This window comes from Oncorhynchus nerka, linkage group LG14, assembly GCF_034236695.1.
Source record: "Oncorhynchus nerka isolate Pitt River linkage group LG14, Oner_Uvic_2.0, whole genome shotgun sequence".
Lineage (NCBI taxonomy): Eukaryota > Metazoa > Chordata > Actinopteri > Salmoniformes > Salmonidae > Oncorhynchus > Oncorhynchus nerka.
The window spans coordinates 79256325-79268109 of NC_088409.1; the positions used below are offsets into that span (position 1 = coordinate 79256325).

Genomic DNA, 11785 nt, shown 5'->3' on the forward strand with positions numbered 1-11785 from the left:
CAGGAAGAAGCTGTTTCAGGTGTTTGAAAAATGCTAAATTCGCCAACATACAGAAGGGGGGCCTACGGACCACCCCCAGCCATCCCCACATACTTTGTGCCCCCTCAGTGAATTGGTGAACAACAGCCCCATTGCCTCTTCTATTGATTGCCTACTTACAGTGGAAAAGTACTGTATCACGTTCCACAGAACAATTTACAGGTGATATTTTGTTTTACTTGACCTAGCACCTTGTGCTTTACTTGCATAAAAAGGTTGGATGGAAACCTGGTTAATTAAGCAAGGTGGCTTGAAACTGCAAGTGTGATATATGGCCAATATACCACAGCTAAGGGCTGTGTCGCAACGCGGAGTGCCTGGATACAGCCCTTAGCTGTGGCATATTGGCCATATAACACAAACCCTTGAGGTGCAGTATTGCCATTAGAAACTGGTTACCAACCTAATTAGTTTTGTCATACCCGTGTTATTCTGTCTGATATACCATAGCTGTCAGCCAAGCATTCAGGGTTTGATCCACCCAGTTTATAATGAAGAGTTTGGCGTTCGCTATAAACTTGCAGTTACAAGCTGCCTCGAATTAACAGCGTTTGTACGATCAATATCCACCTTCATAACATGGATGAAGCCTGAGCTGGAATGTGAAGTTAACTGAAGTTAGCTAACTTCAGAAAACCCTTAGGAGTACACTATAAAGCTAGCTAAATGCACTCAGGCTTTTTAGACATTAGCTAGCTTCACATTTCACCTCAGGCTTCATCCAGGTAGATATTGATCGTGCACCCGCCGCTTGCTCGAGCGCCAAACTCTTGCTTGAGACAATCTATGTTGTCTGTGCCACATTTTCATTTTTGCTTAAATCAAAAAGGGAAAAGTTAACCATCAAATTCATCAGGCTATGGTGTAACGTGGGCCATTACAAGTGTAGTCTTTCTTACACATATCGTTTCTTTGGTGTGCTTATCAATGCACAAGTCCCTTTCCCCCCAACTCCTATGATCAAATACTTGTAAGCTAATATTAAGTCATGAATGCTTTACTGCAAGTTAAGTTTCAAATGAATCAGTCTATGGTACAAATATATTTTTGGTATTTCCTCAAATATGGTACAGGTAATGAAGGGATGATGACATAATCTTTACAAGAGGGAGGGAATCAAATTTGATTGGAAACACATTAAACTTTATATTTTTATTTGGTACATGAAAACTTAAGCAAAATAGTACATTGATTTGTATCCTCAACAAGTACATTTGGTGGAAAAATGGAAAAAAAATGCAGATTTTAGAATATTCGCATGAAAATCTTGGTTTACATACGATAAATACAGACTCAACATAACTCTCATCCTGCTACTCTATTGTAACATTGCCGGATATACAAACATATTTTTGTCGTAACAATAAATACACATTAGATCAACGTAAGTGGACAGCATGTGCAAATCTTGCTTTGAGGACTAGAAGTGAGGACTACACTTTTGTCAGTGTTTCCCAATCCTCTACTTCGGGACTACCATACAGCCCACATTTTGGTTCAAGCCCTGCACTAACATATCTGAATAAACAAATCAAACCACTTGACTAGGTGAATCAGGTGTGTAGTGCAGCACTAAAACACAAATGAGGACTGTTCGTTGGTCCCTCAGTAAAAATGTTGGTAAACATCACTTCTCTTATTGCTACATTGATTGATGTATCTGTCCCTGGGATGTTTCTTGCATGGCAGAACAGGCAAAATCCTGTTTTGATCAAGGCTTGTTCCACATGGAAGTCCAATAGAGTCAGCAGTCTTGTCCTCTTATTTCACACATCTCATTTCTTATTATACTGGAAAACACAACAGATTGAGAACTTATCCAAGTTAGTCTTTCCACATGCTGTTGTGTGATTTGTCAATTAAAATGAGTTTGAAAACGGCAAAGGGAATGCTCACTTTATCGAGAATCCAATCTGCATCTGATATAGCTCTTTGTATGATCAGTTGAATCCTCTCAGGATCGTCTTCGTCTGTGTGACTATTGTAACCCTAGTTTGATACAAAAAAAGCGAATTGTTGACCAAGTTTGGCCATTATAACCTAGCTCTTTGTAACATTCAATACCATCAGATATGTCTAAGTTATACACTACGTAGCCTATGCTGTAACAACTGTAATGGGCTACAATCAGACTGTACCTGTCTTATAGCATGTTGATAATGTTGCTGCATTGCACGGGTTGGCAATTGCTTGCAACATCTAAGAAGGTAACGGTACAGATGAACCGGTGTACGAACCAACTCAGCGCCTGGTAATGGGGGCATACTGCCCGTGCAGAATGACTTCCTCCTCAATATGCTCCTGTGAATAGCAGGACAATTAACAGGGCACATTTCAATTAGTCTTAATTGCCGTCGCACATTGATATTGTCAGAGCTCACAACGCCTAAAGAAATGTTTAATGTTCCAAGAATAGCATTAACATGATGATCGATCGAGCAATCTGCTGAGAAACGCAGCCCGACTGCAAAAAAATACGATATGCAACGCTCCTGCCCTACAAGACGTTAATAAATGAGATGTGCTTGCCTCTTTGGAAGCGTATATCAATTCATTTTATGTGATCAATATCAATTGATACTATCGTATAACGATCTGATTCAGAATGTATGTTAAATTGTGACTGTAGACTTACAGGTAGCTTTGCGGTTACTGTACTTCTCCACGACACTGGTGGCAGACAGGCAACTTCCGTTTTTCTTTGAATTAGCCTACTGTTCAAAGTAAAGTAGCGTTATGTCCACTGTCATTTTTAAAACAATATTAGTTAGTAAATAAAGCCTTGTACATGAATAGGCATGCGGTAAAACTGTAATAGGCAAGCATAAAAGTCGTCGATAAATCGAGGTCGAGTTATAAAATATTTGTGTACTCTTTAAACCAACACTGACGGAAACTTAGAACATATAAACAGTTCCTGAATGAATATGGATATTCTGTCAATGATATTTTAATGTAGGAAATTAATTCTGAATAAATTTTTTTGCTCATTCTAAAATATTCCAGATAAATATTCGATTCATAAATCAGAAAACATAGTGCACTATGGAAATAACATGTCTTGAAAAAAACATAATGCAACAGGCTATTTTTTATTTTACCAGGCAAGTCAGTTAAGAACAAATTCTTATTTTCAATGACTGCCTAGGAACAGTGGGTTAACTGCCTGTTCAGGGGCAGAACGACAGATTTTGTACCTTGTCAGCTCAGGGATTTGAACTTGCAACCTTTCGGTTACTAGTCCAATGCTCTAACCACTGGGCTACCCTGCCGCCCCAGTAGCCTAATTTAGCAATAATCTCTTCAGGAATCTAAACCTTGGAATAACCCAACACCCACAACATGTTGACACAGGTGCTTTCCACATACGTAACAACGCAAACCACAACACCCCCACTGAATAACAGCATAAATCATCTTGCTCTTCAACTGAAGCTTTCATCCTCAGGTTTCAGATGGCACTGTGCCATCTACAGAGAAAATCCTACTCTGTATCATAAAATACAATCCTAGTTTAATAGCTGTTTGGTGCAGTGTGAGGTGGTGATTGTGAGTCAACTTGACTGTCCGCACCCCAGTCCTGTTGGATGAGTCACAGGCGTCCAGCTGGTTTGCCACAAGCCCCTTGTTTCAGGGCACCTACTAGGCAAAGGTTTTCACAGTTCCGCTGTGTGTGCTGATGAATGGCCTCATTGTGAAGGGGAGAGAAAAACAGCAATGGAATGATAGAGACTGGCCACTGCAGGGAAACAAGAATCACCCCCGCCTGGCTGTCTGTGTGCCCTCTGCAGCACTGCTGACACCTGACCCATCCACTCCATCAACACAGTCACTCCCACAGGATTCCCCTTTACCTCAGGTGAACACTCATGTTGCTGTCCCTTTTGACCCCCTGCCAGCCAAAATAAAAGGATTCTTGACAACAACCATGATAATTGACATTTTCTAAGCTATGAAATGACCTTTGAATACAAGGGTACACTGTAATGAACAAAATGAAAAGTATGTGGTCTAATCTAAACATCTCCATGTTTTCCTTTGGAAACAGCGCAGATGCTAATAGTGACTAGGAAATACCTGTTGTCTGTACTGACTAGACCACCATATGCAGTGGGGAGTCAAAGAGCATCTGAGTGAGCAAAACAGCGCCCCTCTGTCTCCATGTGTAGGCCATCTATCTGATGCTGTCTGGTCATGAAGAGTATGACATTGTTGCCACCCTAGCATTGAATGCAAGGGAAGCCAGCGAACATTTGGCCTCCCTTGATAAAAAAGGTATAAAGTAATAGCCAATCAGCACTGAGCTAAACTGAGTGAACTCACCTGTGAATGCTCCTGTGCACTAGAAGAAAAAGAAGAAAAGTGTTGGATTTGGCTTCACTCCGATCTCTTCGCATCAAGAGAAATATGTCATTAACAGAAACAACTTGAATTGTTTAATCTCATTGTGTTGTCCTCCGGTGGCTGGATGGCTAGCTAAAGTGGACCCTTTCCTAAATTAGCCATGGATGGAGATAGGGATTTGGACTTGAATACTGGCCAATGATTATAACAGTGATTCTGATCCAACCGTAAATTGATACATTGTGTCCCCAGACTGAGAGGAAAGGAGTTCAATGTGTAGCTAGATGTAGAAGGCTATTTGTCAACTAGCTAATGTCGCCCATGAAAGGAAGTTAGGCTAGCGAGCAAGCATTTTAGCCAGGAAGTCTAGTACAACAAAAAATAAAACATGTACTGTATGACAGAGTCATAAGCCGGTTCATCAACATGAAAGAAAGGATGGCGTTGGCATTTCTCTACAAGTAGAGTGAGAAAGTATGTGTTTTTCTATTTGCATGAATGCACACACACAAACTCAGTCTTGTATAGCTAACCTTGTGGATATACAATTTATTCCCATTCAAAATCCATTTTTCCCTAACCCCTAAACCTAGCTCCTAACCATAACCCTAATTCTAAACCTAAACCCCTACAAATAGCATTTTACCTTTTGGGGACTAAAAAAATGTCCCCAGTTTGTCAAATTTTTGTTTGTTTACTATTCTTGTAGGGACTTCTGGTCCAGAAGTCCCCACAAGTATAGTTAAACATGACCACACACACATACACAAATCAGAACCATTGACAGCCACATCATATTTAGCTTCTGTTGATTGGACTAAATTGTTTTTGGTATCTTTTAGTTGTCACTAGTATACTAAGCATAGGTGATTTGATGATGTTATAATGGTGCTGGAATAGTGGAGGCAGCTCCTGATTTCTTTGTGACTTGCGGTAACTCTCCGTGGTTCTAAATCAATAGTTGTTTATCAGGCCAAAAATGTCAGAAACATTAAGGATAACTAGTCAGTTGTCCAACTGAATGTATCTTCTGCATTTAATCCAACTTCTCGGAATTAGAGAATGCGGGGGACTTCCTTAAACAACATCCACGGCTTCAGCGCTGAGGGAATGGTGTGTTAACTGCCTTGCTCAGGAGTAGAACAACCAATTGTTACCTTGTCAGCTCAGGGATTCGATCCAGCCACCTTCCAGTTACCAGCCCAACACCCTAACCACTAGGCTACCTGCTGCTTGACCATGTACCTGTTTGTTACATGAAATATACTTTGTGGACTTCACCTGACAGAGGTTACTCTCCAGTTTCGTTATGAAAGAAAGGTGCGGTTGAATTTATTCTGTCATTGTCATATTGTCTCGGCTTTAGGCCTATATACATCATGGTCACAAGGCGTATGAACTAACAGGTTATAGAGTAAGCAACACAATTATCACAGCACAAGTTGGACTTTGGCCATTTTTTTCTGGCTTGGTTCCCCAGTGATTTTATCTACACACTGTGACTGGCGCTGACGTTCTTTAAAAATCACATTTAATGAGTTTCACCACTGTACCTCAATTCTATATTTTTCTAAAGAACTGACATTTTTTCTAACGCACACAAGCACATATGAGGAGTCTATATTCAGATCTACATTCCTGTAAAGCTTAGAGACAATCTAATGTTAAATACTGTTGAAGTAATATGGCTATAAAGCAGTATCCAAATCCATAGGATGTAGTGATCACAATATAATAGCCATATCTAGGAAAACCAAAGTTCCAAAGGCTGGGCCTAATATAGTGTATAAGAGGTCATACAATAAGTTTTGTAGTGATTCATATGTTGATGATGTAATGAACATGTTCAGGTTTGTGATGTGTAATGAGGAGCACCCAGATGTTGCACTTGACGCATTTATGAAAATACTTACTCCAGTTACTAATAAGCCCTTTAAGAAAATGACTGTAAAAGCTGTTAAATGAGGATTTGAAAAATTGTATGGGTGAGAGGGATGAGGTAAAAGGTACGGCAATTAAGTCTGGCAGCCCAACTGATTGGAAAGTGTACTGCAAATGAATAAATCATTTTCAGTATGATGGGGGGGGTTGTCACTAGTAGACTAAGCATAGGTGATTTGATGATGTTATAATGGTGCTGGAATAGTGGAGGCAGCTCTTGATTTCTTTGTGACTTGCGGTAACTCTCCGTGGTTCTAAATCTGTAGTTGTTTAGTAGGACACAAATGTCAGAAACAATAAGGATACCTAGTCAGTGGTCCAACTGAATGTATCTTCTGCATTCAATCCAACCTCTCTGAATTAGAGAGGTGCGGGGGGCTGCCTTATACAACATCCACAGCTACAGCGCCCAGGTAACGGTGGGATATCTGCTCTGCTCAGGGGCAGAACGACCAATTGTTACCTTGTCAGCTCAAGGATTCGATCCAGCCACCTTCCAGTTACCAGCCCAACACTCTAACCACTAGGCTACCTGCTGCTTGACCATGTACCTGTTTGTTACATGAAATATACTTTGTGGACTTCACCTGACAGAGGTTACTCTCCAGTTTCATTATGAAAGAAAGGTGCAGTTGAATTTATTCTGCCACTGTCATATTGTCTCGGCCTTAGGCCTATATACATCATGGTCACAAGGCGTATGAACTAACAGGTTATAGAGTAAACAACACAATTATCACAGCACAAGTTGTAATTTGGCCATTTTGTTTCTAGCTTGGTTCCCCAGTGATTTTATCTACACACTGTGACTGGCGCTGACGTTCTTTAAAAGTCACATTTAATGAGTTTCACCACTGTACTTCAATTCTATACTTTTCGAAAGAACTGACATTTTTTCTAACGCACACAAGCACATCCGAGGAGTCTATATTCAGATCTACATTCCTGTAAAGCTTAGAGACAATCTAATGTTAAATACTGTTGAAGTAATATGGCTACAGGTTCATCTGCCTCACCTAAAGCCAATTCTTGCGGGAAGCTGCTATAGACCACCAAGTGCTAACAGTCAGTATCTGGATAATATGTGTGAAATGCTTGATAATGTACATGATATAAACAGAGAAGTATATTTTCAGGGTGATTTAAATATTGACTGGGTAACATCAAGCTCCCCACTCAGGAAAAAACTTCAAACTGTAACCAGTGGCTGCAAAACTGGATCAGGTTATCAGTCAACCTACCAGGGTATTTACAAACAGCACAGGAATTAAATCATCTACATGTATTGATCCCATTTTTACTAACGCTGCAGATATTTGCTTTAAAGCAGTATCCAAATCCATAGGATGTAGTGATCACAATATAATAGCCATATCTAGGAAAACCAAAGTTCCAAAGGCTGGGCCTAATAGTGTATAAGAGGTCATACAAGAAGTTTTGTAGTGATTCATATGTTGATGATGTAAAGAATATTTGCGGGTCTGTGGTGTAAAATGAGGAGCAACCAGATGCTTCACTTGACGCACCCACATACTATATACCACACCCACAGCCGCCCCCCCTTCCTCCACACACACCAACAACACAAGCACCCCCACACATACTTCATACTCATCACATGCTGCTGCTACTTTATTTGACTCATATTACTATCTATCCTGATGCCTAGTCACTTTACCCTAGAGGTCTTCACAGATCCACTTGTACCCGAATACCCGACACCCACTCCGGGACCTGATTGTGTCCGGATCCAGAATTCTAAATAACGTCATGGGTCTGGGTCGAATCTGATCTGATTGTCACGGGTATGTTTAATTTTAACTGACTTGTCCAGAAAGACTGATATGAATTTGAACAGGACTGCTGCAGCAGAGAGAAATAACTTTATAATTCTATGGAATTAAAATGGAATATAAAAGTTAAAGGAGAAGGAGAGGCTACAAAGACCAAAAGCCAACAGTTAGGCTGCTATTAATAGCTATGGCAGCTATTAGTCTACTATAGTGCGAGTCAGCTTGGTTGGTTGGGGTCTCTCCTCTCTCCCTCCCTGTTCCATGTCACACGCTCACACTCACAGTTGCCTATACAAACAGCACGGCCACTGCTAGACCGTCACCTCTACCTCCTCTCCCTTGCACTTTCGTTTTACACCCCATGATCTATAATACATTCATTACATATTGTATTCAACATTCTAGGTACGTTTTCATAATTTTCCTTCCATTCACAAACAAATACATTTATCTCACTGGACAAAAGCATCTGAGTGAGCACAACAGCGCCCCCCTGTCTCTATGTGTAGGCCATCTATCTGATGCTGTCTGGTCATGAAGAGTATGACATTGTTGCCACCGTAGCATTGAATGCAAGGGAAGCCAGCAAACATTTGGCCTCCCTTGATAAAAAAGTGTAAAATCATAGCCAATCAGCACTGAGCTAAACTGAGTGAGCTCACGTGTGAATGCTCCTGTGCACTAGAAGAAAAAAAAGAAAAGTGTCAAGGGAAGCCAGATTGGATTTGGCTTCACTCCGATCTCTTTGCATCAAGAGAAATATGTCATTAACAGAAACAGCTTGAATTGTTTCATCTCATTGTGTTGTCCTCCGGTGACTGGCAGGCTAGCTAAAGTGGACCCTTTCCTAAATTAGCCGTGGATGGAGATAGGGATTTGGACTTGGATACTGGCCAATGATTATAACAGTGATTCTGATCCAACCGTAAATTGATACATTGTGTCCCCAGACTGAGAGGAAAGGAGTTCAATGTGTAGCTAGATGTAGAAGGCTAATGTCAACTAGCTAACGTCACCCATGAAAGGAAGTTAGGCTAGCGAGCAAGCATTTTAGCCAGGAAGTCTAGTAAAACTAAAAATAAAACATGTACTGTAAGACAGAGTCATAAGCCGGTTCGTCAACATGAGAGAAAGGAGGAAGGCATTGGCATTTCTCATAAACGTAGAGTGAGCAAACATGTTTTTTTTTCTATTTGCATGAACGCACACACACAAACTCAGTCTTGTATAGCCAGTCTTGTGGGGATACATTTTTTTCCCATTCAAAAACCTATTTTCCTAACCCCTAACCCTAGCTCCTAACCATAACCATAACCCTAATTCTAAACCTGAACCCCTACAAATAGCATTCTACCCATAGGCCGGTAGAGTGAGCAAACATGTCTTTTTCTATTTGCATGCATGAACGCACACACACACACACACACACACACACACACACACACACACACACACACACACACACACACACACACACACACACACACACACACACACACACACACACACACACACACACACACACACACACACACACACACACACACACACACACACACATTCAGTCTTGTATATCTAACCTTGTGGATATACAATTTATTCCCATTCAAAATATTTTTTTTCCCTAACCCCTAAACCTAGCTCCTAACAATACCCCTAATTCTAAACCCCTACAAATAGCATTTTACCTTTTGGGGACTAACAAAATGTCCCCAGTTGGTCCAATTTTTGTTTGTTTACTATTCTTGTAGGGACTTCTGGTCCAGAAGTCCCCAAAAGTATAGTTAAACATGACCACACACACACACACACACACACACACACACACACACACACACACACACACACACACACACACACACACACACACACACACACACAGATCAGAACCATTGACAGCCACATAATATTTAGCTTCTGTTGATTGGACTAAATTGTTTTTGGTATCTTTTAGTTGTCACTAGTAGACTAAGCATAGGTGATTTGATGATGTTATAATGGTGCTGGAATTAGTGGAGGCAGCTCCTGATTTCTTTGTGACTTGCAGTAACTCTCCGTGATTCTAAATCTGTAGTTGTTTAGTAGGACACAAATGTTAGAAACAGTAAGGATACCTAGTCAGTGGTCCAACTGAATGTATCTTCTGCATTTAATCCAACCTCTCTGAATTAGAGAGGTGCAGGGGGCTGCCTTATACAACATCCACAGCTTCAGCACCCAGGTAACGGTGGGATATCTGCTCTGCTCAGGGGCAGAACGACCAATTGTTACCTTGTCAGCTCAAGGATTCGATCCAGCAACCTTCCAGTTACCAGCCCAACACTCTAACCACTAGGCTACCTGCTGCTTGACCATGTACCTGTTTGTTACATGAAATATACTTTGTGGACTTCACCTGACAGAGGTTACTCTCCAGTTTCATTATGAAAGAATGATATTGACCAATGATATTAATGATATATTGAATTTATTCTGCCACTGTCATATTGTCTCGGCCTTAGGCCTATATACATCATGGTCACAAGGCGTATGAACTAACAGGTTATAGAGTAAACAACACAATTATCACAGCACAAGTTGTTATTTGGCCATTTTGTTTCTGGCTTGGTTCCACAGTGATTTTATCTACGCACTGTGACTGGCACTGACGTTCTTTAAAAATCACATTTAATGAGTTTCACCACTGTACTTCAATTCTATACTTTTCGAAAGAACTGACATTTTTTCTAACGCACACAAGCACATCCGAGGAGTCTATATTCAGATCTACATTCCTGTAAAGCTTAGAGACAATCTAATGTTAAATACTGTTGAAGTAATATGGCTACAGGTTCATCTGCCTCACCTAAAGCCTATTCTTGCGGGAAGCTGCTATAGACCACCAAGTGCTAACAGTCAGTATCTGGATAATATGTGTGAAATGCTTGATAATGTATGTGATATAAACAGAGAAGTATATTTCAGGGTGATTTAATTATTGACTGGGTAACATCAAGCTCCCCACTCAGGAAAAACTTCAAACTGTAACCAGTGGCTGCAAAACTGGATCAGGTTATCAGTCAACCTACCAGGGTATTTACAAACAGCACAGGAATTAAATCATCTACATGTATTGATCCCATTTTTACTAACGCTGCAGATATTTGCTTTAAAGCAGTATCCAAATCCATAGGATGTAATGATCACAATATAATAGCCATATCTAGGAAAACCAAAGTTCCAAAGGCTGGGCCTAATAGTGTATAAGAGGTCATACAAGAAGTTTTGCAGTGATTCATATGTTGATGATGTAAAGAATATTTGCTGCTCTGTGGTGTGTAATGAGGAGCAACCAGACACTGCACTTCATGCTTTTATGGAACTACTTATTCCAGTTACTAATAAGCACTCACCCATTAAGAAAATGACTGTAAAAACTGTTAAATCCCCTTGGATTGATGAGGAATTGAAAAATTGTATGGTTGAAAGGGATGAGGCAAAAGGTATGGCAATTAAGTCTTGCAGCCGAAACGTACTGCTAATGAAGAAATCATGTTACTAAACTAAATTAAAAGATACTACACTATTAAACAAAGATACATTATATAATGAATGATAGTTAAAAGCTTTGGGGCTTTTGACATATTGATCATAGTCTGCTGCTGAAAAAGGTTTGTGTTACGGCTTTA

The 11785-nt window shown here is 40.3% G+C and overlaps 1 protein-coding gene across 1 annotated transcript; it reads right to left on the reverse strand.

Annotated features, from left to right (window-relative positions):
* Window positions 1-1176: 1176 nt before the first annotated feature.
* On the reverse strand, window positions 1177-2918 carry lyrm9 (LYR motif containing 9). Its single transcript, XM_029681660.2, has 4 exons — window positions 2675-2918; window positions 2178-2340; window positions 1936-2028; window positions 1177-1829 (listed from the first exon to the last, which is right to left on the reverse strand). Exons 2-4 carry the CDS (start codon window positions 2301-2303, stop codon window positions 1815-1817), a joined length of 234 nt encoding a protein of 77 aa, XP_029537520.1. The 5' UTR covers window positions 2304-2340; window positions 2675-2918; the 3' UTR covers window positions 1177-1814.
* Window positions 2919-11785: the final 8867 nt, after the last annotated feature.

Excerpts from the sequence above, each read along its gene's own strand:
- lyrm9 (XM_029681660.2), bottom strand. The coding sequence starts at position 2,303 with ATGCCCCCATTACCAGGCGCTGAGTTGGTTCGTACACCGGTTCATCTG. Across the intron at positions 2,029-2,177 it reads ATCAACATGCTATAAGACAG|GGTTACAATAGTCACACAGA; the intron begins GTACAGTCTGAT and ends GTATCAAACTAG.